This window comes from Serinus canaria, chromosome 2 (assembly GCF_022539315.1).
Source record: "Serinus canaria isolate serCan28SL12 chromosome 2, serCan2020, whole genome shotgun sequence".
NCBI classification, from domain to species: domain Eukaryota; kingdom Metazoa; phylum Chordata; class Aves; order Passeriformes; family Fringillidae; genus Serinus; species Serinus canaria.
In genome coordinates this window covers 2,492,621-2,519,256 of record NC_066315.1, presented here as the reverse complement: position 1 = coordinate 2,519,256, position 26,636 = coordinate 2,492,621, and the positions used below count along the sequence as shown (strand labels likewise).

The 26,636-nt window shown below is 45.7% G+C and overlaps 1 protein-coding gene across 1 annotated transcript in view; it reads right to left on the bottom strand.

The window, feature by feature from the left end:
• Window positions 1-26,636, bottom strand: part of OBSCN (obscurin, cytoskeletal calmodulin and titin-interacting RhoGEF) — a 181,351-nt gene that overhangs the window by 153,124 nt on the left and 1,591 nt on the right. The window contains 9 exon segments of the mRNA XM_050971811.1: window positions 1,472-1,747; window positions 2,416-2,691; window positions 3,572-3,847; window positions 6,772-7,044; window positions 11,133-11,408; window positions 12,719-12,985; window positions 14,077-14,379; window positions 16,842-17,102; window positions 20,237-20,506. Coding sequence (XP_050827768.1) covers window positions 1,472-1,747; window positions 2,416-2,691; window positions 3,572-3,847; window positions 6,772-7,044; window positions 11,133-11,408; window positions 12,719-12,985; window positions 14,077-14,379; window positions 16,842-17,102; window positions 20,237-20,506 — 2,478 coding nt within the window.

The window sequence follows — 26,636 nt, the reverse complement described above, 5'->3', positions numbered from 1 at the left end:
CCTGTGCCACCGTGGAGAGAGAGCTGGAAACCTTTCTGAGGCAGACAGCCCCCTCAGAGAGACAGGTTCACGTGTAAAACACTCAATTTCTGGTTTCTGACTACGCCTCTGCAGTAATGTAGGAACCAGTGTCAGCAGCAAACAATGAATTTGGTTTATAACAATTTTGCCTGGAGAAGCTGTGGCTGCCCCTGGATCCCTGGAAGTGTTCCAGGCTGGGTTGGATGGGGCTTGGAGCAGCCTGGGATGGTGGGAGATGTCCCTGCCCAAGGCAGGGGGTGGGAACAAGGTGATTTTTAAGGTCCTTTCTAACCCAAATTACTCTGTGTTTTTATGATGGTCTATCAATGCCCACATAGAATTTTCTCTGGAAGACACCTCTCAAATCTATATTAATTATCCTTCCTTCCTTACCTATCCTCCACTGAAGCTGGCAGCTCCCTCAGCCAAAGAATGAGCTACACAAAGAATGAAAAAGAGCCAAAATGCCTCAGCTCACAGCCTGGGTACCCCACACAGAGTGGAGTCAATAGATTCCCAACACAGCAGTTCCTCTACACTGCTGATAAAATGACAAACCTCTGTTTGGCACTTTAAAAAAACAGAGGTGAAAATTGCTTCCCTGTTCTGATCACCTCTGCATAAGAGACAAGAATTTTAATGTTAAAAAAGAGGGATTTGGCTATAGAGATGGTGGAGTGTTATAAATATTAAAACAAACAAACCCTTTTTCTTAACATCACAATCAGAAATGATCACTCAGAATGTAGCTGGGGATCCACGGCTGCCTGTAGCCTGAGATAAAATTCACCAAATATTTTGTAAAATATACTGAGGCCAAAAAAATCACAGAAACATTTAGGCTGGAAAAAACGTGGAAGATCACTGAGTCCAGCTGTTCCTCCAGCACTGCCAGATCCCCAAGTGCCACATCCACACAGCTTTTAAACCCTCCCAGGGATGGGGACTCCACCACTTCCCTGGGCAGCCTGTTCCAATGCCTGACAACCTCTTTGGTTAAGAACTTTTTTCCTTATATCAAAACTAAACCTCTGGTGGAACCTGAGACCATTTACTCTTGTCCTACCACTTGCAAAAAAAGAGGAAGGAAAGCAGTGATTTCCATGGAAGAATACCCATAACAGGAGGAGGAAAACCAGTACTGGTGATCAAAATGAAGAGATTTTTTAACACAGTGCCTGCTATTGAGAAGTAAATTTGAATATATCGAGAAATCTTGTTTGTTTCCTCAGCTGAAGGAGATATACAGGGAGGTGAGGAGCTGACACCAGGATATGAACAGGTCAGCTCCAGATCTGCCCAGTCCTACACAGCCTCACTGAAACAGCAGCTCAGACCTGCATCAGAAAGTTCTTCAACAGCTTTTCTAATATTGCATCAGAGAAAATGGAGGAAAACACCCAGATACAAAGAAAAGCCAATGAAATGCAACCCAAAATCTGTCTCCTACCTGTGACATTGATCCTGAAGGTGAGTTTTTGGCCTGCAGCCTCACAGGTGTACTCCCCTGCATCTTTCTTCTCCACCTCACCCACCACCAGACGACGCGATTTGCCCTCCGACTCCACCTTGAACTTCTTGCTGCAGGTGATGAGTTTCCCATCCTTGTACCACTTCACCTCTGTTTTCTCCTGGGCCACCTCACAGCTCAGAGTGGCATTTTCTGACAGTGCAGCCTTCACCTCTTTCTGCACCTTCTCCTTGTTGATAAATGCATCCTCTGCTTCTGTGGAGTGGGAGAAGTCATTTTAAAATCACACACAAGCTGATGCTGTCCAAAGTGATCAAACCCAAATAAAAACCATGACAACTTCCACATCTCTGGTATTTTTTTAATGCTCAGAAAGGATGTGGGCTTTTGTCATGTCTGAGGACAACACATCAGCCATTTCTGAGAAAAATGATCCCATGCCTCAGGATTTCAGCTTATTCCCATCTCCACAAGAAACCCATTGCTGTGTTCTAGAATGCAAGGGATAAATAAATACCAAATCTCATTTGCCACTGGGACCCCTATGGAAGCCTTGTTCACTCTAGGAGCCCTGTTTTCCTACTTCTTCCAGACTTATTTTTCCTACACATCTGGGAGACACCTTACCTTTATCCTTATAAAGGCATGGAATGGAATGGAATGGAATGGGATGGGATGGGACAGGACGGAATCTTTCTATATTTCCATTACTGGGAAATCAGAAAACGCCAAGGGGCACTGAGGGGGATTCAGCCCCATGGATAAAGATGTCCAGCTGTCAGCATCAATGTGACAGTGGATGAGTGATTGATCTCCATCCCTACTCAAAGCAACTTCAGGCTGCACAGAAACTGGAGCCCAAAGTGTGGTACAGTTTTCAGTAATAAAGGACCTTTCTGTGATGAGAATGAACAATCTCCCACCTGTGACATTGATCCTGAAGGTGAGTTTTTGGCCTGCAGCCTCACAGGTGTACTCCCCTGCATCTTTCTTCTCCACCTCACCCACCACCAGACGACGCGATTTGCCCTCTGACTCCACCTTGAACTTCTTGCTGCAGGTGATGAGTTTCCCATCCTTGTACCACTTCACCTCTGTTTTCTCCTGGGCCACCTCGCAGCTCAGAGTGGCATTTTCTGACAGTGCAGCCTTCACCTCTTTCTGCACCTTCTCCTTGTTTGTAAACACAGCCTCTGTCTCTGTAAGAGAATCCCAACAGTCACACGCAGCTTTTTGCAGTCACTGTCTCTGGTGTTTAATCAAGCTCCTCCTATTTCACTGCACTTGCCCCCACAGGTAATATCATGATGGGTAACATCATGATTAGTGCAAGAAAGCACCTTCATCTCTGTCTTGCTAAGAGGTGAATAGGAATGGGAACTTGGTGGGAATTCTGGGGTAACGTTAAAAACTCACAGTTTTAGGACAGATTTAAATGTAGGACTTGAAGCACCAACTTGTATCGCCTGAACCCTCCTCCTTCTTCTCTCTTTCTCTCCCCCTGTCTCTCCAAGATCCCAGTGAATCAGAAGGGAGTAGCACCTGTATCCTTAGGTCCACAAACCATTATTTTGCCTATTTGGGATAATTCTATTGTTTTCCATCTAATCATGGAATTGTGGAATGGTTTGTTGGAAGTGACCTTAAAGATCATCACACTCAACCCACCTGCCATGGGCAGGTTCCACTAGACCACATTGCTCCAAGCCCCATGCAATGTTTAAGGGTGGGATCTAATCAGAGCTCTTCAAACACCTTCCCCTTTATCCATCCCTCTGCTATCCATCCCTCACACTATTTTCTCATGGGAGTTTTTCTGCAGACACACCAGCTAATTGTGAGAGGAGAAGGAATTTCCATCCTTTCCTATGATTTTTTGTGGTCACAACCAGTCATGGATGTAGAACCAAGTGTATAAAATATTGTTGTGAAAAAAGTAAAAAAAAAAATTGAGTGCAATGGTTGAGGTCTGGGTTGAGATCTTTCACCCCAGGGAGATTGTGAGATGATCCTCTGGATGCAAGCCACCACTTGAAATGGAATTCTCCTTTACCTTTGGAACTCCTGGCATTTTCTCACCTCTGACTTTGACTTGGAATGTTGTTCTGTCGTCCTTTGTCTCACAGGTGTAGCTGCCTTGGTCTTGCTGTGTCACCTTCTTGATGATGAGCTTGCGTTGTGTCCCCTGGCAGACGATTGTTGTCCTCTGGTCCTGCTTCACCTCGGTCTGATCCTTCCTCCACACCACGGCCCCACCTGCAGCTGACACCTCACACACCAGCTCCAGGCTCTCAGAAGGACTGACTGACACTTCTGGAGTCGTTTTGGGCTTGTTGACAAAAGTAACAGCTTCATCTGGAGCGGAAAAGAGAAAATGGTTTGAGCCTTGATGCAGGTTTATCTGTACAAAGTTAGGGTACAGTGGTTATTGATCTTTATTTCATTATCACACACTCTTGATGCCTCTCTGACAGATGGTGCAAACCCCTCTGATCTTCAGATAAGTGCTCTCAATTACAGTGAAATCCCCCTCATCTGCCCTACATCCTTCTGGATCTTTCAAATCAAACTGAGCCCTCAAGTTGCTCACACTTCATTTTTCACTCCTTGATTCTGATGTCAAGCAAGCTCTGGGGGATGTGCTGATGTCTGGGAGAAGAAACTGCTTTGAAAAGACCTGAGAAGACTCAGAAGAACTAGCTAGAGGTGATGAGGAGCCTTTTTAAAATTTTTCTGAGCCCATTCCTGCAGCTCCTCGTTCAGCACCAATCCTGCTGGACTAATTCTTCTCCAGGCCACGGCAGATATGGGATAATCTCATTGATAGAACATTCTCCAACTTGGGAAAAAGCTCTGAGCAACCTGGTCTAGAGGAAGACATCCCTGCCCATGGCAGGGGGTTGGAAGGAGATGGTTTTTAAGGCCCTTTCCAACCCAAACTATTCCACATTTCTATGAACATAGGAGTCAATAATCTCATATCTTTTGGTTGAAACTCATCTTCCCAGCAGAGAACTCAGAGCTGCTCTCACAGCTCAGTGGAGGTTCCTGCATGGATGGCTCAGCTCAAACCCTGCTGGCAGCACAGACATGGGCTCTGCAACAAAGGGTATTTATCATGTAGGCAGCAACAATACAACATTTTTATCAATTAAGACTCTTTGCAAAGGCAATAATCAAAGATGGCCTGTCTTTGAAGACAACCAAGTGAGGACAGAGATCTCGGTGTAAAATATGAGCAAACCTCTCCAACAGACCCTGTCCCTAAGCCAAGGAGCAGTGTCTGATGGGCATGTCAGCTATCTCAGAGCCTTTGTTCCACCTGGCCTGAAGAGCAGGCTGAGGGCTGTCACTTGGAGCCAAACTCAGCTCAGTACTGCATTTCCTCTAGCAGCAACTGCTGCTTTCTGTCACTGAGCACCCCGAGGACAATTGCCAGGACAGGAAAGTATTTAATTAAAATGTGCATTCATTAGGACTGATGTATCCTTCCACAATTAGCTGACCAGAGGGAGGTGGTGCCTCCAGAATCCTGCTGTTGAGGGTTACTGGGGTGTCTCATTACCCTCCAGGCAGACTGATTCCCTGCCCTGAGACCACCCCCTGAGTGTGCAGTGCAGCTCCCCAGCACTCTGGGAAATGTTTATGGTGACACATGGAACAAGGAGGAAGCTGCCCTGGCTAAGGTGTTGTCACCAGGTTGTAACTCAGCCCTCTTCCTCACCCAAAAAGTTTGGGGGGATAGAACATAGCATAACAACTTCACACTACCAGAGGGCAGGGTTAGATGGGGTATTAAGAATAAATTCTTTCCTGGAAATTGGTGAGGCCCTGGCACAGGGTGCCCAGAGCATCTGTGGCTACCCCTGGATCCCTGGAAGTGCCCAAGGCCAGGCTGGATGGGACTTGGAGCAGCCTGGGGCAGTGGAGAGTGTCCCTGCCCATGGCAGGGGTGGAACTGGATGAGCTTTAAGCTCCCAACCCAAACCTCTCTGTGATTCTGGAATTTAGCAGACACCAGTTTTCTTTGCCTCAGCCATGTGATAGGAGTTACAGGTGAGACTCACCCAACCTGCCCGTGGCCAGCAAAAAGTTTATACCAAGCTCAGGCAATCCTCTGAACCTGATGCTCAGACAAAAGCACAACCAGAACACTTCCACAACACAGCTTTGACAGCTCTGATCAGTCAGGATAAATAAGATTGCACAAATTGCCTTTTGAGGGGGCAGTTAGGACAGTGCCTGGTTTCAGACCAGTTTTCCAATGGGTAAAGTCAGGGGATGGGAATTACACTCCAAGAGAAATTGCAGGATGTTGCATTCTCTGAAGAGAACTGGAGGTGAGATGCAGAGTGAATACCTGAGCAACCACCAGCTGGAAACTCTCCCTCCAGCTCACTAAATCCTGCAGCAATCCCTCCAGATAAGTTCTGTCCTAAATTAATCAGCTTTGCTGAGTCTTTAGTTAGCTCATGGACAGCATCACAGTAACCTGGATATTCTGTTACAGGTCATGAGCACTCAGTTGTGCCTTCTCTTCAATTGCATTGTACTGCAGACATGCCAGGAGAAGCCTTCAGGAGAGTTTCAATCTTAAATTTAGGACCAAGTTAAAAATTGGGCTCCAGGCACCAGCCAGAAAACCCCATTTAGGAGAAAGTTCCCACAAGCATGCAACTCAAATCAGTTGAATTTCAAAGATATTGAATTTCACTGATGAGTTCTTGTGTCATTTTATACTCTGGCTCCATCCTGGGCTGGAATGCAGTGGTGACAAGCATTTCTCTTCTGGGTTTGTCCTGACAGCCACGTGCTTTGTGTGATGGGCACGTGACTGATGGAGTCACAGCACCACAGGGAGGGATCCCTGAGATCACAGCGTCCTTTGGGAACAGCAGGAGACGTTTAACACTCAAAATCAGGAATTAAACTTGTCAAAGGAGTCCCAGCAAGGCTTTGAACCCCTGACTGAGGGGATCCTAAGATGATGCGCAGGCTGAGCTGAAAGAATAGAGGCCAGATGTGGCTGCCAGCTGTTTTTTGGGTCGTGCTCCAGCCCTGGAAAAAGCTTGAGCTGACTCAGATAAATCACAGCATCACTCTATTATTTGCCCATACTCTGGGTTTGCACCAGGATCACAACAAGGGTCAGAACCTCTCCAAGTGTTGTGCAACCTTGGCCCAAAAATCTGTCAGTTTGTAAGGCAGGACAAGTCTAAAGAACAAAATCCTGCATTTCCCACACAGACTCTGATCCCACACTTGCAGTACAAACTCACCTGAGACTTTTAGATCAAAAGTAAGGGTGTCATCCCCGATTTTGCAGGTGTAAGTTCCTTCATCTTCTTTTGTCACAGCCGAAGCCACAAGCTTGTGCAGTTTTCCTTTGTCTTCCATGGTGAATTTCTTGCTGGCTGTGATCTCCTTCCCATCTTTGTACCACTTCACCATGATGTTGGCCTCAGAGGTCTCAGACACAAGCTCAGCCTGTTTCCCAGCAGTGGCCCTGACAACTCCTCCTGTTTTCTCTTTGTTTACAAAGTTTGCAAGTGCTGAAACAAACCAGGGACACAGCTCTGGTAAAGGATTCTGTGCACAGCAGAAAAAATGTGCATTGACATCTACATTTGGTATTCATTCTGGAATTTGGTAAGACAAAATCTATTCATTTAATTATGGATCTAATCACTTCATTCCAAAGCAGAAGCAGACAAATTTCCAACTATAATCCTGATTATCCCATGTCCAAAAATCAGAGCACACAGAGGGCACAAGAGGCTGAGTCAGGGAAAAGAAGCCCCAGGAAACAGAATTATTATATTATTAAAATATATTATTAATATATTAATATATTATTTTAAAGGAGTTGAGAAAAGAAATAAATTGGAGGTAAAGCCAGGAAGGTTATTCAATCATTATATTGTAACCACCTGGCAAGTGAATTGACTCTGGAAGGTTAAAATATAACCTAGATAAATTTAATTACTTAAAATTAATAACCTATATGGATACCTCACAGGAATTAAATGACAATAAATGTATTCCTGGAAATTAACTGGAGCATAGAAAATAAACAAGAAATCTGGCATTGTATTAACATGGAGTGAAATAATTGAGTCACCAATTGCCTCAAAGCAAAAAATTCAAACCCACACCAATATCCAAACTGAAACCACAGGGGAAGGGGAAGAGAAGGGGAAGAGAAGGGGAAGAGAAGGGGAAGAGAAGGGGAGGACGAAGGGGAAGGGAAGGGGAAGAGAACGGGAAGAGAAAGGCGAAAAAACGAAAGGGAAAAGAAAGGGAAAGAAGGGGGAGAATGAAGGGGGGGAAAACGGGGGAAAAGGAGGGGGAAAACGGGGGGAAAAAAAGGGGGGAAACACAAAGGGGGAACAAAAGGGGGGGGAAAAGGGGGACCCGGGGGGAACAGGGGGGCAAAAGGGGGGGAAACCAAGGGAGGCAACCAACGGGGGGAAACAAAGGGGAAAACAAAGGGGAAACAAATGGGAACCAACAAAGGGAAACAAGGGGAAACAAACGGGGGAAAAGGGGGAAAAAGGGGGAAGGAAAAAAGGGGGGACAAAAGGGGGAAAAGGGGGTGAAAAAAGGGGGAAAAACGGGGAAAAAAGGGGGAAAAGGGGGGAAAAGGGTGGGAAAAGGGGGGGGAGGAAAGGGGGAAAAAGGGGAGAAACGGGGGAAAAGGGGGGAAAAGGGGGAAAAAAAAGGGGAAAAAAGGGGGGAAAACAAAGGGGAAAAAAAGGGGAAAGGAAAAAAAGGGGTTAAGGGAAGGGGGAAAGGGGAAAGGGAAAAGGGACAGAACAGGGAAAGGGGAAAAGGGAAAGGGGGAAAAGGGCAACAGGGGAGAAAAGGGAGGAAGAGGGAAAAGGGAAAGGGGAACAGGGAACCGACAGGGGGCCAAGGGACAGGGGACACAAGGGACAACGTGGAAAGGGAAAGGGGAAAAGGGAAAGGGGAAAAGGGAAAGGGGAAAAGGACTGCCAAGACATTCTTTCCCCAGCATTACTGAAACTCAATCCACAGGTTCAAGGTTGTGGGAGGAAGAAGAGGGAGATGAGTTCATTCATTCACCTTCCCCTTCCTCAGAAAACCAGAGTGAAAAATACACCCAGAGCAGCCTGAAGGAGACGTCTCAGATGTCCCTTGTCACCACGGGAGGTCAGAGGGTGCCTGGCAGTGGAGCTCGGGGCACTGCAGGGGCTGCAGTGACAAAGGGCAAGTGCATTTCTGGCTGGGCTGGGCAGGAGGCCCAGGCAGTGACACAGTGGCCATGGCTTGGCACAGTGGCCCCTCAGCAGCCACCTGATGCCCACGTGCCACCTGCAGCTGACCTGCTCCTTAAATGATCCCCAGCTGCCTGTGGCTGATAAAAGGTGGTGATGATGGAAGGTAAAATGTTGGTACAGCATTTGTGAGGCTCATCCCACAAGGATGAGAGGTACCAAAGGTGATTCACCAGGAATCAAGCTGTAAACAGCAGACTTTAAATCACAGCTTGTCAATGCAGACCAACATCATCATCATCATTATTATTATCTTTTTATGCTGTTCTATTATGTCATTACTATTATGTTATTTTAAATAATAACATTGATCACTCATTTGCTAGGCACACCCCAGTGAAAACCACATGGAAACATCCATTAAGTAATTCAAATAAATAGGGACAGAGCTGTCAGAATAAAAAATAATGCTAAAGAGGCAGAGCAAGAGAGGAAAACAAATAACCAAATCAAGAGGAGGTGCCAGTTGTAGACAGAAATTCCTCTCTAATAGATTTAGTCATATTTGGATTTTTTTTTTTCAGCTCTCTCAAGTTTGCTCCTTGAAATGACCAAACAAGTTGTCAAATGAGGAAAAAAACCCCACAATGTTCTCAAACTTTGCTGTTCCTACAGAGACCAAGGAGGGTGAGGTGCCAGCAGAACATGAAGATGAAACACCTCAGACTTTCTCCATGCAGGAACTGTGAACATGCCTGGGAGGAAGGTGAGGCTGAGCTGTGGGACAAAACATGGAACTCAAGTGGCTTTACAGACTGAACTTGCCAGTTCAAAGGAAAACAGGTTCTGAAATCCCTCCAGAATTGTTGGGAACAATGCAAAGGTGAAAATTTTTATATAACTTCAGTCAGGGTTTTTTTTTAATCTTTGTGCAGGGGAAAGGAATTGAAGCTTCTTTTCAAAGAACTGTATCACCACCTGAGGCCTGATGAGTTTAACACCTCAACAGACTGGGGGTAGCACAGGAGATATAAAAGAGATAACAACCATTAATGAACATCAACTCCAGACAGCACCCCTGGCATGGCTGGAGACACCTGGTCTCAGAAAAGATCAATAAGAGAACAAATGAGAACCTAATTAGCATTGAAGGCAAAGGGATCAATAACCAAGAGGAAACCAAATACTAAAAAATGCAGAATTTGGGACCAATGAACACTGAACCAATTAATTTCTCTGGGTTTTGACTGTATGAGTCAGTGAAAAACCTAGTAACCCTCATGTGTGATGGCAGGGTTTCCTCCCATGACCCAGGCAATGTGTGGATGAAATTATTTCTGTTGCACAGCCTGGACAGAAATAAAGTGATGCCTCGATTCTCTAAGACTGAAAAATGTTGTTGGAGAGTTTTTGTTTTTCCCTCACTTTTGGTGACAATCTGACACCAGGCTGGACTGGCCTGGAGTAAGATTTTGTGCTCTGAACCTCAGCAGACATCTGATGATCCACATGAGGAATAGTTTGGGGATAGATTGCGGGTTTTAGGTAAAACCTTGTCCCCTGCAAGGCAGAGACAGCTCTGCTCTAGTTCATAAAATCTTGCACAGATGGAAGGTTTGCAAGAAGGAGGCTTAATGCTGTTGGTTTCAGGGTAAAGGTAGAGACTGTCATGAAAGGAAGAAGAGCCAAAAAAAAAGGGCAGCTGTAGAACTGTGCTGGTTCAAGAAATATCAAAATAAAGTGCCCCCTTGCTGATTTTTCTACACATCTGAACACCCTGTAAACAGGAAGGGGTTAAGCCATCCAGCATACCCTGGAAAGGTCTTTTATCAACCACTGTATTGACAGAAAAGAACAAAAAAAATCTCAAACAAATAATACAATTTAAAACAAACAAACAAAAAACCCAAAAATCCCCCAAAAAACCCACCAAAAACCCCAAAAACAAACAAACGAACAAAAAAAAAAAAAAAACCAAAACCAAACAAACAAACTCCACAATGCCAAGATGATCTTGTACAATCAGAACTGAAGTCTCTCTTCAGTGACTTGTCTGATGTCACACAGCAAGTGTGGGACAGACACAGGATCCTGTGCCATGTCCTTCCCCTGGGGCTGGATTTCTCCATCTCAAGAGCCCTTTTCCCTGCCCACCACTCACCCTCACAAAATTACACCAAATTCCCTGGAATATGAAGATGCCAATTGGAGTGAGAGCACAGCTCTCAGCACCTGGCCAGTTGCTGCATCTGCTCCCCAGTCCTGCTGTGGGACACATCAAGGCTGGATGTTGATGGACAATCACCCAACTCCCTCTGGAGTGTCCCTTTGTGTGCCTTGATGGCTCCATGGGTTTAGGGCAGGAACATCATCAGTGCAGAGCAGCCCAGGCAGTCACTCACCTTTCACTGAGAGCTGATAAACCATTTTATCCCCTTCACAGACACACTCATAGACTCCAGCATCCTCCTCAGCAGCGCTGCGGATTTTCAGGATGCGCCTCTTCCCCACACTTTGGAACTCATATTTTTCACTGGCCTTGAGCTCCTTCCCATCTTTCATCCACTTCACAGTGGCCTCTGTGTCTGAAAGCTCAGCCTGGAGTTTGGCTTCTTCCCTCAGCCGAGCTGAGACTTTTTCTGTGTCTTTGGTCTTGTTGGTGAATCTCACTGCAGCTCCTGCCAGGACAAGAGGCTTTGTTATTTCCAGTTATATCATGATAATTTATCCCTGATACAGGTGGGCTGTAGACTGTGAGAGCTCTGAAGGTGTTAGATCCTGTTCCTGCCCTCACCCACTGTTGGAACCCTGGCTGCTGAGAATTTCAGATTTCTGTGCTGCCAGGAACTGATCCCCAAGAGAACACTGCAGTGACCTGAGGGCCTGGAGAAGCTTCCAGAATGGAATGACAGAGCTGGGATTGTGGGTGTGGAGTTGGGATAGAAGTGTGTGATATCACAGGGTGGGAAACTCAGAGTTTGAGGGTTTAGACTACAGTGATGGATATAAAGCAAGATGGAGGTTTTGGGGTGGAGGCTGGGCCTTCTTCTTCACCTTCTCCTCCACAGGTTTGGCTGGTTTTGTGTCATTGGATAAAAAGTCCCCACTGCAGCCATGGTTGTTGGTTATTGGGTTAAAAGTGAAAATAATTTGGGTGTCATTTGTTAATTGGACAGTTTATCCTTAAAAGGCCTTGGAGAGAGAGAGAGATGGGGCTCCATTTTTAGCTTGTTAGAGAACAGTACTGTAGAACTCAGGGTCTGTGAGACTGTCACAACACTCATGTCAATACTGTGCATTCCCTCTCAGTTCAGAAAACTTTATCTGTTTTTACCGTCAGAGTCACTAAGAAAAAAAACCCAACACATTTTTTTCCTACTGATAAATAACACTCTAAACATGATTCTGCAGAGATCTTCTCCCAAGCCAAACACATCCTTCCAGAAGAAATGATTCATTATGAATTCATTATGTTTTGCCTTGCAATATGGTAGGTACAGATGTTACTGTCATTTCATAGAGGAAACCTTGATTCTTAAATCAAGCTCCAGCATACTAACTTTATATCCCACACATGGTGGACTAAAACACCTGCAAGAAAAGCTGTGTTAGTAATGAATGCTCTTTTACTTTTGAAAAATCATTACAGTCAAAGAGACTGGTCAAAGCTAGAGCTGAAATTACAACTTTAGGTGAATTAGTTGCAGATTTGGTGACAGAATGCAATGACAGATGGTTGTGAATGACATAAATTTGACAGAAATTCGTGAGCTGATGTGAAGCAATCTAGTTCAGATACCACCAGCTGGCCAGAACAGCTCTGTCTGAGCTGTCATGTGAGGTCATTACCAGGACACACATTAACAACATGACACAATTTCAGGTGCTTCCCACAGACCAAGGAAAGCCTCCAGCCCCAGTTTTAATCCTCAAGCCCCAGTAACCACCCCCTGAGTGGAGCAGGATGGACAGCATTAACAATAAATACCTCTCACTCTCATCTTGGTGCTGGTCTCAACGTCGTTGGCAACAAATTTCACTTCTGCCCCGTCGTCTTTCCTGGTGACATTTTTTACGACCAGGGTGTGAGTGGTTTGGGTTCTGTTGATGATGTAAGTCTCACTTTCCTGTAAGACTTTGCCATTCAGGTACCAAGTGCCAGAACATGTCTTGGTCAGGTCAACAGTGAACAGGGCATCACCTCCGGGTGCAACTTCAGCTGTGGTCAGGGGGTTCTTCACAGCCAGGATGGGTTCTAGGGAAAAACAACACACACCTCTGAGAACAACTCTGTCATGGAGGATAACTCATCTTAGGAACCAAATTGTCAGGGTAAACAACACGTGAGAATTAATTAACGTAGCTTTATAAAATTCTCATCCACTGAAGGAAATGCATGGTTGGTCTAAAGGATTTGTTTCCTTCAGCTGCAGGTAAGTGACCTCTGGAGTCCTGTTTTTGCAGGTCTAGAAAAACAGGTGTATTTTACTGATTTTTTTTTTTTTTTTTTTTTTTTTTTTTTTTTTTTTTTTTTTTTTTTTTGTATCCCTAAAATGTATAAAGGCATAGGCCAGAAACACCTAAGTCCCCTACAGGTGTGCTGTTTATTGAATAGCCAATATTGTTCATAGATTTCAGAAGGAGGGACTTCTAGATATCCCTATGAGTCAGTTCTAGATATTCTAGGACAATGCAAGCATGTTCAGACAGCGAGGGACAAGGATGACACAATCACAAGACACGCTATGATCAAAGTTTGTGTGGGTCTTCAATATCTGTACAGATATTTTCTAGTGCAGTGATTCAAAGGAAGAAGAAATCCCATTGCACCCAATGATTCTGTGGGCACATTGGCACCCTAGAAATAAAACAAAACCCTTGAATTTCTCCTAGAAATTCTTAGATGAAAGAGAGACTAGCTAGAACTTGGTTTTCATGATGGTATGATCACCCATAAATATTCTCCAGGTGCAAGATCAATATCTCATGTCTACATATTGAAAATTATACCATAAGGTCATCTCAAGTTTTCATTGCAGGAAACAAGCATTTACAGGTTTAAGGTCCACAGCAGGGAGCTCTGCCTCCCCCACAGCCTGATGTGGGATATGGAACACGAACGCACCCACAGCTCTGCCACAGAAACCCAACCACCCTCACTGGGCTGGGTCTGCACTTTTTCCTTCCTCCCTTTGGTGAAGGTCAGTGGTTGGCATGAGGCAGGAGAACCAGCAGTGAAGGCAAAGAGGATTTGCTGGGCTATTTCTCCATCCTCAAAGCCACGGGAAGTGTTTCCAAAGCACCCACGTGTCCGACCACCCCGTTTAGTGCCGGTTTCGTGCTCACCGAGGTGCAGGCTCCCAGGGAACTCCAGGTAGGGGCTCTGTCCGTAGGCATTGACAGCAGACACTCTGAACTGGTAGTCAGCCTCTTCTGCCAGGTTGCTCACTGTGAGCTCGGGGCTGGGGACGTGGGACTCGTGGCACCTCACCCAGGTGAAGCCGGTGAGTTTCTTGCGCTCCACGATGTATCCGTCCACCGGGATGGGCCGCTCCATCCTCGGAGGGGACCACGCCAGGGTCACTGAGGTTTCTGTTTTATTTTTCACCACAGGGTCAGCTGGGGGTTGGGTGGGAGGTTTTTTGGGAGCTGTGCAAGAGAAAGAAACAAAACAAAACAGAGCAGTGAGTTACGTCAGAGGAGAAAAGCCAAAATAGCTTACGCTGGACTAAAAGTTCATTGTGCTCAATAAACCTCAATAAAACCTTGATCTGAGATGGAAAAGAAAGAGAATGGATGGAAGATGCTTTGAGGATGTTTTAAACAAAGATCACAGAGTCATTTTCATTCCAGATCAAGTTCAAATTTTGATGTCCAATACTTGTATTGCACAGCTAAACATAGGTGATTTCTACACACAACATTAAACAGTCAAGACAATCAGAGAATCTTCAACAAACATTTTGTAGGCTTAAATCTTCAGTGCTGGATACAGACCCACATTTCTGCCTTTCACAGCTCCTGAGCAAAGCAGACTAACACTCAGCTTCCTATTTTCACTCTGCTGATGGCTTTACCCATCTTCTAAGGTTGTTCAAATCCTTAAAGAGTTATGGGGGGCCTGGCTTGTTACACAGGCTTGGATGTTCCCTGCAGCTTCTTTCATCTGGGTATCTGTCCTGCCCCTGAATTTTGTGCTACCCCCACTCAGAAGCTGTAATTTTGTCTCCCAAGAGTGACATCATTTGGGATCATTATTTTAGTAATTTATGCAGAACCAGCTTCTGGGACTGGGGAATTAACTTCAAAAGGAGATGACATAAAGAAGTGTCCCCACCATGAGAACCTACTATTGAGGAGATGTGGCTATTTAATGGTACCTGAGGCTACAAACGTATTCCTGCAGGTATTTGCATAGTGAATATTTATTTTCAACCCTCCATTCCTCTTGAACCTTTAGAGAAGGCTCAAGTCCCATCAGGATCATTCACTATGTGCTGCCACTGATATGGTCAAGAGGAATTACCTGATGTGCTCTCGTTACACCTCTACGGACATGGGCCAGGATTAATTTCATTTAATTTTGGCTATCTGAAAGGTGCCTGGGTTAAGTCAGTCAACCAGACTCCAGCTGTGATCCCATGAACAGCACACTCAGGAGCAATTAATCCAGCTTAAAGAAGGTCTGGGAGGTGAGTGAAACACACAGTGGACATACTCAAGAATTCCTGACTGTAGATGGAGCCTCTTGATGAGCCTAAACTAAAAACTGAGCTCTGGGACAACTGATCTCCTTCCTGCCTCAGTTTCCCCATCCTTAAAATGGGCATGGTAACGATGCAAGATGACAAATAATACACAAACACGGCCTGTACATTATAAAAGATATCAGAACCACCACCAATCTCACCCAGCTCATTGAAAAAGACGTGGACATAGCACAGAGGATTCTCCAAGCAGTGAATCTGATATGCACAAAGTGTAAAAATAGGAAATCTCAAGGCGATACGCTTTTCCTTCCTTACAGAAATAGACACAGAAGTGGTTTGGGGTGCACAGTTACCAGCCTGTCAGGGACTGCTGGTCACAGATAGATGTCAAAGGTCCCATTAGGGTAACATTAAGCTGAACACTAAGCCCTGGAATGGGATCTCTTGACCTTGCCATCAGAAATGGTAATGCAATGTTTTCTTCAGCAATACCTGTGGGAAGGCAGTTTCTTATAATTTCTATTCCATGAATCAACCCTTTCTTCATAATTTAAACAGCAGTGTCTGAAATCAAACTGAACTTTATTGTTGCCATTGCATAGGTGCTTGCTTGGATGGTACAGATTTACAAATACCTTAGAAACTGTCACAAAACCAAATGTGACACTTGCCTCATTTTTTCCTCATTTTAGTTCAATGGCTTCAGAAGGCCCAAACCAAGTTTATATAACTCAGCAGTTACATATTTGTTAAATAAAAGATTTCTTTTTGCCACTGACCAATTGCAGTGGTGGAAGAAAAGATTTACTCTTCCTGAATTGTGACTGGAGTGGGTGGTTTGTTCATATATGAACCAAAACTGCAACAGAGCCAGAAATCTTATGTATTTTTGTCTTAAACAAAACAGATTTCACCTGAGAAATGCAGTGCCATCAAAATAATGCCAAATAAAATTAGGCAGCTTCACCAATTTCATTTCAGGTCCAGTCTTGACGATGTTGCACCTGCTGCTACTGCTCTGTCAAGTAAGATACGATTGTGCTTTGGTCTTTCCCCAGCACTGCTTTTAGAGAAACCGTGGATGCTCCACCCCTGGACATGTTCAAGGCCAGGCTGGACAAGACCCTCACAATCTTGGTCTGACGGAAAGTGTCCCTGCCAATGGCATGGGGTGGAATGAGGTGATCCCATCCAACCCAATCAATTCCATGACTCCACAGATATTCTCTCTGTTTGGATCCCTCCATACACCTCAAACACTCACAGTCAGGCTGTTGGCTTTTTGTGGCAGACATAAACCTTCAGCTGCTCTTGGACACCAAAATTACCACAGTGGCACTCGAAACAACAACAGTGCCATGGGAAGACACAACCCCAAGGCCAAACTAAAGAGAAGCTTACTGGTCACAGTGAACTGGGTGGAAGTCCTGCTTTCATCAGCCAGGAAGGCAATCTCCCCAGCATCTTCCACCTTGCACTCCCGGATGGTCATGGTGTGCTGTTTGCCAGAGCAGGTGATGGAGATGCGGTCGCTGGGTTTGACTTCCTCTCTGTTCTTCAGCCACCTGACGTTCTGGCAGTCGTTGTCCAGCTCCACGCAGAAGGTGGCAGTGTCATTGATGAAGACAGCAGTTTTCCGTGGGAGTTTTTTAATGATGTTCCCTGCAGATAACAAAATAATCATAGTCAGCAAATGGCAAATATCAAAAGCTTTGGATTGTCCAGACTGAAACAGGACTAGCCCACACCCAGTCAAAATATTATAGACACCATGCAGACACCTGAAAATAAATTCCAAGGCTCCGAGTCACTCAGAGCAGATGACCCCCAAGGATTCATTTCGGCTTTCAAAGAGAGAAAAGCAGATCTTATTTGACTGCAGTCACTCAGGTTTCTTGTCTACCAAGCAGAGCCAGATGCTGGGTAAACACAAAATATATATGGCCATGCAAGAAATAGATTTGACAGCTTTCATTGCCCATATATGCTGGGAATCCAAATCACAACTTTGCTGAAGTAGATCAGTCTAAAGCCAGAGAGGTCTCTCCTCTGCCTTGAGGATTTCACCTCCATCAAAGTCCCATAACCAACATGGCAGACACAGAAGTTATCTGAATTAATGAGAAAGACACTGAAAATCTCAGGTTCCTTCTTAGTGTCAGACCAGAAATTCACACTGAATGAATTTACATCCTTTCCAAGTGACTGTGATTATCATCACTCACTAGGACAATCTCAAAGCTGTAAGATGTGAATATTCACAGAAAAGATTGGCCAAACCATAAAGAGACCCCTCCCAAATGACCAACAGTGGCTGGCTCCAGCTCCAGGGCAGTCCCTGAGAGGTTGGCCTAGGCAGATCACCCAGAGCTGTTTAATGAACAGCAATGCTGATAAAATAACAGAATAACAATAAAATAATAACAATAAAATAACAGAACAGGCGCAGGTTTCACCACAAGATTCAAGACTGGATTCTCTGTTTATCCTCCTCCTTGACCTCTCTGCCCTCAGCACTGACCTCATCCCACAGCTCCTTACCTCTGGCCAAGCTCTCACATCGTCCCCACCCCACCTTGCTCTCTCCAATCCCCTCCCAGGGCAGGCACAAGGCTCCCCCAGGAAGGCTCTGCCTCTTCTCCCTCTGGAAAGCTCCACCTGGCTCAGTCACTCTCTTTTGGATGGAACATACCATTACAGCACAAACAAGTGAAAAAAATACCAGCTGTCCTACTGGGAGCAAACACACAGGGGTGGGCTACTCCAGACCCAACAGAAGGTGTAACAAAAAGATGTCAGTCTGAACTCTACCAAGTCTCTGGACTAAATTTTCCCTTCTGCATCCACCTATGTGCACTCCCAGCTCTTTTCTGGTGGTACAAAAAGGAATTTGCACAACGATGCCCATCACCCAGCTGTCTTGTAGCAATTTATATATGAAAAACTCCTTCTGGTTTCACTAGGAGCATACTCAGGGTTCAAATGAGTCAGGACAAGATTAATCCTGTAGTTGTGGCAGCCTCCAGTGCCTGCAGCTCTGGGGTTTGTGTTTACTCACTGACAGACACCCACACCATGCCCAACTACACCTACTCCCACTCCAGCCTGAACCACCAGACTCAGGACAACTAGACATGGCCATCCACACTTTGTCCTTTTCCTTGTCCCCTTGTCCCAAACTCCAGAGAACAGCCCCCAGGGATCTGGAGCTGTGTTTTCCAATCTAAACCATGACTGCAGCCTGCAGCACACATCTGGCCACAAACCACAGCTGCTGAATCCCCCTTTCCATTGTGGTCAGCACCATTCCCAGGCAAAAGTCACCATTCTGCTCACTGGACTCTGGGCAAGATGGGTGTGACAGTGCCAGGGGACACAGCTGGTGCTTGGAGTCATGTTAAGGCAATGCCTTAGGATTTAGATTTTATATTTTTCATATCCTGCACTGCTTTAATGTATAGCTCTAAAACTCCACAGCCTGTCAGCTGCTGTTCTCCCATTTTATTCAGACAAAACAATTCCTCTCTAAGCCTGAAACTCAGGGACACCCAACTGTCTCAGGCCCTGAGAGATGTAAACAGTGAATTCCCCTCAGGCTGTGTCCAGGGAAATACAGGTTGGAGAGCAGGGAAAAGTTTTTCAAAGAAAGAGTGATAAAGTTCTGGAATGGCTGCCCAGGGAGGTGGTGGAGTCCCCATCCCTGGGTGTGTGTGACAAAGCCTGGATGTGGCACTGGGTGCCAGGGCTGAGTTGAGCTGTTGGGGCTGGGTTGGACTGGATGATCTTGAAGGTCTCTTCCAACCTGATCATTCTGGAAATTCTGGGAACTGGGGGGAGAAAACTTGGAGTAAATTACTTCATTACCTGAAGCTGTAATTGGAGGATTAACCCCTGGTATGTAAATGGACCAAACTTATAACTGCATGAGAAACTCATGACCATCATCCATCCTGGTTGTAGCCCTTCTTGGAGGTTTCTGCCCAAGGTGAACCTGTTGAAGGCCTTTAATAAATACCCACTTTTATTCTCTTAATCTTGTCTAGCCTCTGTTTCAGGTAGCCACTCCAAGGCATCAAAGAGAAGTCTACAGGGCCAGGCCACAGCTGGAGGAAGCTTCTTTCAGCATAGATTCCCACTGGGTGACATCTTGTGCAACACAGCCTGTCCCTGCTGTGTGGCCCTTTGTCCAGACACACCCTGCCAGGAGCCCCAAGGACCCACTGACCACATCTTCACACCACAAAGGACTCTGCTCCTCTTCAGTGGCAAATCCTGCTCACAAGGTCAAACCCAGAGTCTCACCTGTGAATCCCACACTTTTGGCCAATCTGAAATACCCAGGGCTATTCTTACCTATAGCAATGTGCCCCCTCTTGACAGAGTGACAAAACTGTCCTTTGCCCCCCTAAAAAGGAAATAAACCCAGAAGTTTCTCTCCTCAATTAGGTGAAAAGACATCTCACAGGGCCTGGGGGACTTCACCTCCAACTTAAGGATGGCTCATTTGACAGGAGCCAAAAAGTCCCATCTGAGCAATTTACTAGAAAAAGAAGAGAACAAAGAAACTAAAGGCTTTTGTGAGGTGTTTTACCAGGAGCAAGGAACTCTTGCACTGTTTTTCTCTGTGAAGAGCTTTGTTATTTTGCCTTTTATTAAAACCTTTTTGTTTCCAACCCTGCCACAGAAGCCATCCTGCTGATTTTTATGCCTCCAAGGGTAGCTGAGCTATCTTGGGTGTGAAACAGACCTCCAAGAGCTGATGAGACCTGGCTGGAGGAGGCTCCTTTTTCACTTACCTTGGACAGAGAGCTCTGCAATGGTCCTGCTCCCTTCTTTCATCTCACAGATGTAAACAGCATCATCATCCGTGGTGACGTTCTGCACGGTGAGCCGGCGGTAGGTGCCCTCCTCCTCGATGTTGTACTTCTTGCTCTGCTGCAGCTTGGTCTCCTCCTTGAACCAAGCTGTCTCTGTCCCAGCCACGGGCACTTCACACTGGAAGGTGGCAGATTCCTTCTCCCTCACCTCGAGGTCCTTCAGTTTTGCCTTGAAGGGTATGGTGGGTTCTTGAGAGGGCAAAAAGAAGAAGGAGAATGAGAGATGAGAAGAGGTTTAGATGGGAATTTAGGAAGAAATTCTCCTTGAGGGTGGTGAGGCCCTAACACACATTGCCCAGAGGAGCTGTGCTGTGGGTTTTAGGATGAGGTGAGAGATGAGAATTGACTCTAAGTTTCTAGAAGGCTGATATTATATTGCATTACATCATATTATACTATACTGTATTATATTACACTATACTATACTATATTAAACTATACTACATTATACTCTACTATATTACACTATACTATGCTATATAATTATACTATACTACATGATACTATACTATATTACACTCTACTATATTATTATATTATACTATACTACATTATTCTATACTATATTACACTATACTATCATATTATACTATACTATACTATATTATATTGTACTGTTATATTCTAAAATTATACTAAAGAAAGAGAAAGGAGACATTAGGAGGTTAGACAAGAATGATAAAAACTTGTGACTCAGAGAGTCTGACACAGCTGGCTGTGATTAGAAATTAAATTAAAACAATTTACATGTTGAGTAAGCAATTGTCTAAATTATATTTTAAAGCAGTAGAACATAAAGAAGTTGAAGCTTCTCAGCTTTTTAAGAGGAAAAAAATCTTAGTGAAGAGATTTTTCATAAAATATCACAGTAACAGAGCTGTGGCTGCCCCATCCCTGGAAGTGGTCAAGGCCAGGTTGGAGTAAAAGGAATCCCTCTGGAATTGGATTAATGACAAACAAGCTGGCCGTGGGACAGAGCACAGGGCAGAAATTCCAGGTGGGAGTGAGCAGCTGAGCTGGTGCAAGAAGCAATGTTTTAAGGGTCTTGCAGCAGAAATCATCTCAGCAGAGCGATCTGAAAGGGCACAGAGAGCTGTGAGGTGGCTGTGCACAATCAGATGTGGGGGGAAACACAAAAGGAGGAGCTGTCTGTTCTCCCCACCAGCCCCAAAGGCTCTCTATCAGCTTTTGCCCACAAAAATAAAAGAGAACGAGCCCCAGTGTCCCAGCTGCCTCAGCCCTCCTCCAGCAGTGGGGCTGCAGTGCTCTGGCTGGGGGCCAAACCCCAGCAGAGATCAAACCCACAAAGCAGCTGCACGACAGGGAGGGAAGTCACTTTATCAGCTGAACAAAGTCAAATTGCAGCGACAGCTGCGCTGTGACATCACCCTGGTACCCCAGCCCTGAAGTGGGGAGGGGGGAGCTGGACTGAAGAGCACAGCTGGTGGTCAGAGCCATGGGACTGGGGCCACAGTCACGTCACACACTTGGATTAGCCAGGGCTGAAACACTGCTCATGCTTCGTGAGAGATCACACCTTGATATGTACCTTCATCTCCCAGCAATGGCTGTGCCAGCTCCCAGCTGGTTCCTGTGACTCCATCCCACCTCACCACTCTCACAGTAAAGAATTTCTTCCTAATGTCTGATATAAACCTCCCTTCTTTCAGTTTAAACAAGGTACCAGAGCCTAAAGGCTTGACAGGAGAGCTGGAGGGAGCAATGCCATGGACTACCTTTGTTATCCTGAGGGTAAAACCTGACTGGAACCCATACAATATGTCCAGGAACAGGAAAGTGACACTGTCCATGTCAACTTGGAAATTATTGGTTTTTTAATGTTATGCCTAAATACACCTCAGTTTAAGGCAAGTCAAAGTCTTGCCTGGAAAAGCCTTGAGCTATGGTTACACAGATCTGCTCTGCCCACACTCCAGATGGTGATTAGCCCTTTTTCTTTTTTTCCTGATCTTTTTTTTCAGGGTTAAATAAGATATTATGATGAAATTCTTTATTCTGAGGGTGGGGATTCCCTGGCACAGGGTGCCCAGAGCAGCTGTGGCTGCCCCTGGATCCCAGGGAGTGTCCAAGGCCAGGCTGGACAGGGCTTGGAACAACCTGGGATAGTGGAAGGTGTCCCTGGCAGGGGGCTTGGAAGGAGATGAAGCTTAAGGTCTTTTCCAAACCAAACCATTCTGGAATTCTGTGAGGCCAAGCAAGCTCTGATCAGAAGGATGCAGCCCTCTGGCAGAAGGGAGGCTGGAGCTGCCACTGGGAACACTCAGACCTGCACAAGGGCCAAAAAGAAACACAAGCTGCACCTGAGAGGCACACAAGTGGATCCCCATACTTGGAGCAGCTGGCCATATCATTAACCCCTCTCCCTTTACAGACACTAAGCAGTACCTAAAGTGAAAAAAAAAAAAAAAAAAAGCTATTCCAGGAAAAAGCTCTTAAACTTTCAAGCACAGCAGGGTTGGTTGACTCTTAGGAGCATGCTGCAGTAACAGCACTGCTCTCCCAGCCAGGGAAAGGCAGTGCAAGGCTATCTTTGGCAGCTTGGGGTCACAGATATCCTCTGAAAACAACTCTGCTTTCGTCCTGCTGCCATGTGCACACACATCTTATCTCCCTCTGAATGGAGCTTCGGAGCTACAGCAGCTGATAAACTGAACTGAAGCCTGGGATGAACCCAGCCCAGGGCTTTTGGAGATGTCAGAGTGGTTCCAAAACCCACCAGCCTCCTCCCCCTCCTCCTGAGCATCCCTCCATGCTCTTTACAAGGTCTGGAGTGTGCCTGCTCAGGCAGAGGGGTGGATTTGGGTCAGGGGACTACAGAAGGACCAGAGGTCTCCTGAGAGCAGGCATCCCAAATCACCTGGCCCATAACCAGCACCACACCCAGGCCAGAGAGGTGCAAATAAAACAGAAAATAAGAGAGCTGCCAAAACCTGCCCACTGGGAAAAATGTGAGAGCCACAGCAGAGCACAGCACTGAGGGAGCACAGAGCAAGAGCAGCTCACAGAATTAGCAGGAAACTGCAAGAACTCAGATCAGAGACTCATTTTCTGCTTATCCTGAGGAGATATTTCTCCAGTCTGTCACAGGCTTTTTTGTTTGGTCCACAGCAAGCAAACTGGCAATGACAGGATGTTATTTTTAAAAAGCAAGTCCTGCTAACACATATTTTGCTAAGAATAGGTGCAGCCAGCAAAGAAGCCCAAAGTTTTCTTAACCTTATCAAGGTACATCTGCCCTCTGGACCTCACTTTTTCACTTGCCTACATTTCCTCTTTCTTATTGCTGGAATTCTCACATTTATAATTCCAGAGGCAAGTTTTCCCTCTGCCTACTGAAAATGATCCAGGAAAGGCAAAAATATGGAAAATCCTCCCAGTAAGAGCAGGCTAAATGTGGATTGAAAAGCTTTGATCTTCCTAGTAACTGTGCTTTCCAAATTTCCTTTTTACCTCCTCATTTCCCAAGTTGCAATTCTCTTTCAGATCTCCAATGTCACTGCCATGACAGTGACCATCCAAAATCCCATCTGATCAGAGGGAGAATAAGGTGGCCTCAGCACCAGGGTGCTTTTCCCATCTCCATCCTGTTTGGCTTGCAACCTTTAACCTTCTCATCCAGTATCTGGTTACTTTATTCAGGGACTCCAGTGACCCTTGGCCCAGGGTGGAGACTTGAATTCTGTTCTCAACAACTTTCCCCATGGCCTGGGGAAATCTCCAAAGCCTTCAGCAAACCCAAGCTGGTTATTTATGCTCCTCCTTGATTTGTTAAAGGTTTATTCTTGGCCACATTTCCCCCAATTCCTTTTACAGCTCACATCTCAGTGCACAGATTGTGATTTTCTCTCTGCTCCAGACACATTTCTGAATCTAATCAGTATTCCTTGTTTAGGAGAGTGATTCTCTGCCCTGTAGCCTTTCTTTGTTTAAGTCTGATTCACTAAATCTCATTTAGGAACAGCTCAAAAAAAAAAAAAAATCCCTTTTTTTTTTTTTCTTTCCTTCCCAGCTCAGTGATCTGTGAGGCACAGGCTCAACAAAGAGTTCACTAATTTTGGGTTCCTGTGTTCTTAGGACCCTAGGATATAGATTGACAGAATATAGGAAGCTTTCCCATCCCTGGAAGTGTTCAAGGCCAGTTTGAGCAGGACCCTGAGCAGGTCTGGTGATTGGCATCCCAGCCCATAGCAGGGGGTTGGAACCAGATGTCCTTTGAGGTCCCTCCCAGCCCAAACCATCCTGATCCTATGATTCTAGGGGTGGCTGCTTGGAGAATTTACCCTCTCCTACATGGCTGAGCAAAGAGGAGTTTGCATGGCAAGATGATCTCCCTCCCTAAGCCTGAGAGCAGATGAACCAATGGCATCACCAGTGACACAAACAACAGAATTAAAAGCTCAACAGAATCAAAAGCTTTTTCCATCTGCTGCATCATTCTGACCTGTCTTGGGAGGGCTGAGAAGAACTTCTGGTGACACAAAGGAGAGTCATTTATCAGGGCCTAATTATAACCAGCACACGTAGATTTTCCATGGCAGCCTTGGCCTGGACAGGGAGCCAAACGTGGTACAGCATAAAAAATAAACAATCCATAAACATTTCCACTTCAGCCTCCTGACTCACAGGCAGGGATCAATAACCCTTTCCCATGGTGCTTGCTCCCAGACTGGCTGCTTCCCTTGCTTTCCCCACCTCCCTTGGAACAGGTTGCAGCCATGAGAGCAAGAAGATAAGCACAGGCAGAGCAGGGGGGGTTTGTTTTTGCAAAGTGTTGGGCAGGGAACTGAGCTTGATCCATCCTCAAAGTGATCACCCACCCAAGGGCCAGGATTGATCTTCAGCTCTGAGTTCCAGCTCATGAGGTAATCACAGCCTTATGGAACAGGACAAATGCCCTTCCCCACGCCACTCAGCACCTCCAAGGGACAGCAAGGGGTGGGACAAGTGCCAGTGAGTTCCACGGATCAGGTGTCACTGATGGGCACAGGGACTGAGCCACTTTCCATAAAAGGGAAAACACAAAATCAAATAACACCTGAGAGGCTCAAAGATGAGTATGAAACACAGATAATTCCTACTTAATTGTATTTCTAATTTATTTTGCTACAGTGAAAAATCCTCGAGTTTTACGGCTCGAGTGGCCAAATGTTTTGTCTCTGACAGCTCATTTACAGGTGCTGCCTGGGTTGCAAACTGCCTGCTGCCCCCTTTGCCAAATGGGAGAGCAGCTGGAAAATTTAGAGCTTCCTAGATTGTTCAAGGCCAGGTTGGATGGGGCTTGGAGCAACCTGGTTTGGTGGAAGGTGTCCCTGCCCATGGCAGGAGGTTGGAATGAGATGATTCTTAAGATCTCCTCTAACCCAAACCATTCTGGGATTCTATAAAAACTGTGTGTCACGCTTTGGTTGCCATTCTGAAGAACTAGGACTGACCTTCACAAGTGTGGAGTGACCCTATGGAAGGCAAGTTCTTCACCACTGACTGGCAAACAAAGGCATCCTGGACCTGGGAGGTTTTCTAGGAGCATTCAAGGAACACAAATTATCCAGCAACCCAAGCTGGGAAAAGGCTGAAGAGCCTGGCAAGAACCAGGCTGTTGGTGGGTCACTGTACAGGAAAACTGAGCTGGACTGTAATTAGAATTGGAGTAGGTCCCCCAGGGGATCTGAGGCAGCCTGACACGCTCATCTTGTAGGGAGGGCTTTCCACTACTACGACAAATTGCACGTCTGAGTAAACCCCATGGTGAGCACAAACCCAGATGTGATTAAAGCCTGGAGGGTGAGACAGGGCATTGGCAGTCACTGACCCAGAGCATGGGAATGGATCTCTTACATCACTGTGAAACCAAGACTGACAGGAGCCTTAGGGATCTGGTGCACCCCAGCTGCCCCACAACCAGCTGATGCCTTGTGCAGGCTGACCTAGAACAGAGACTAGATGGAGCTCAGGAATAAAGAAGGCATTTTTTAGGAGGCTTCAGCAGATTTACCTTGGGCACAAGAGCCCAGCCAGGGCTACACCCCACGGGAACTTAAAACGGTTACTAAATGCACGAGCACTCACGGGGTCTCTCACTTTTATAAGTTCTGCTCCATTTACATATTGGAGTGAATTGTCCAATTACAGCTTTAGCCCATGAAGTCTCATCTTTCTTGTTTTTCCCTCTTCAGCCCACATTTTTTGTGCTCTTGGGCCTGAGATTTAGGTCATTTGGTCCCCAGCTAGAGAAGGAATTGTTTTGTCTCCCTACTCAGTGAAGAGAGCTCACCATTCCCCGATATGAAGCTCAGACACT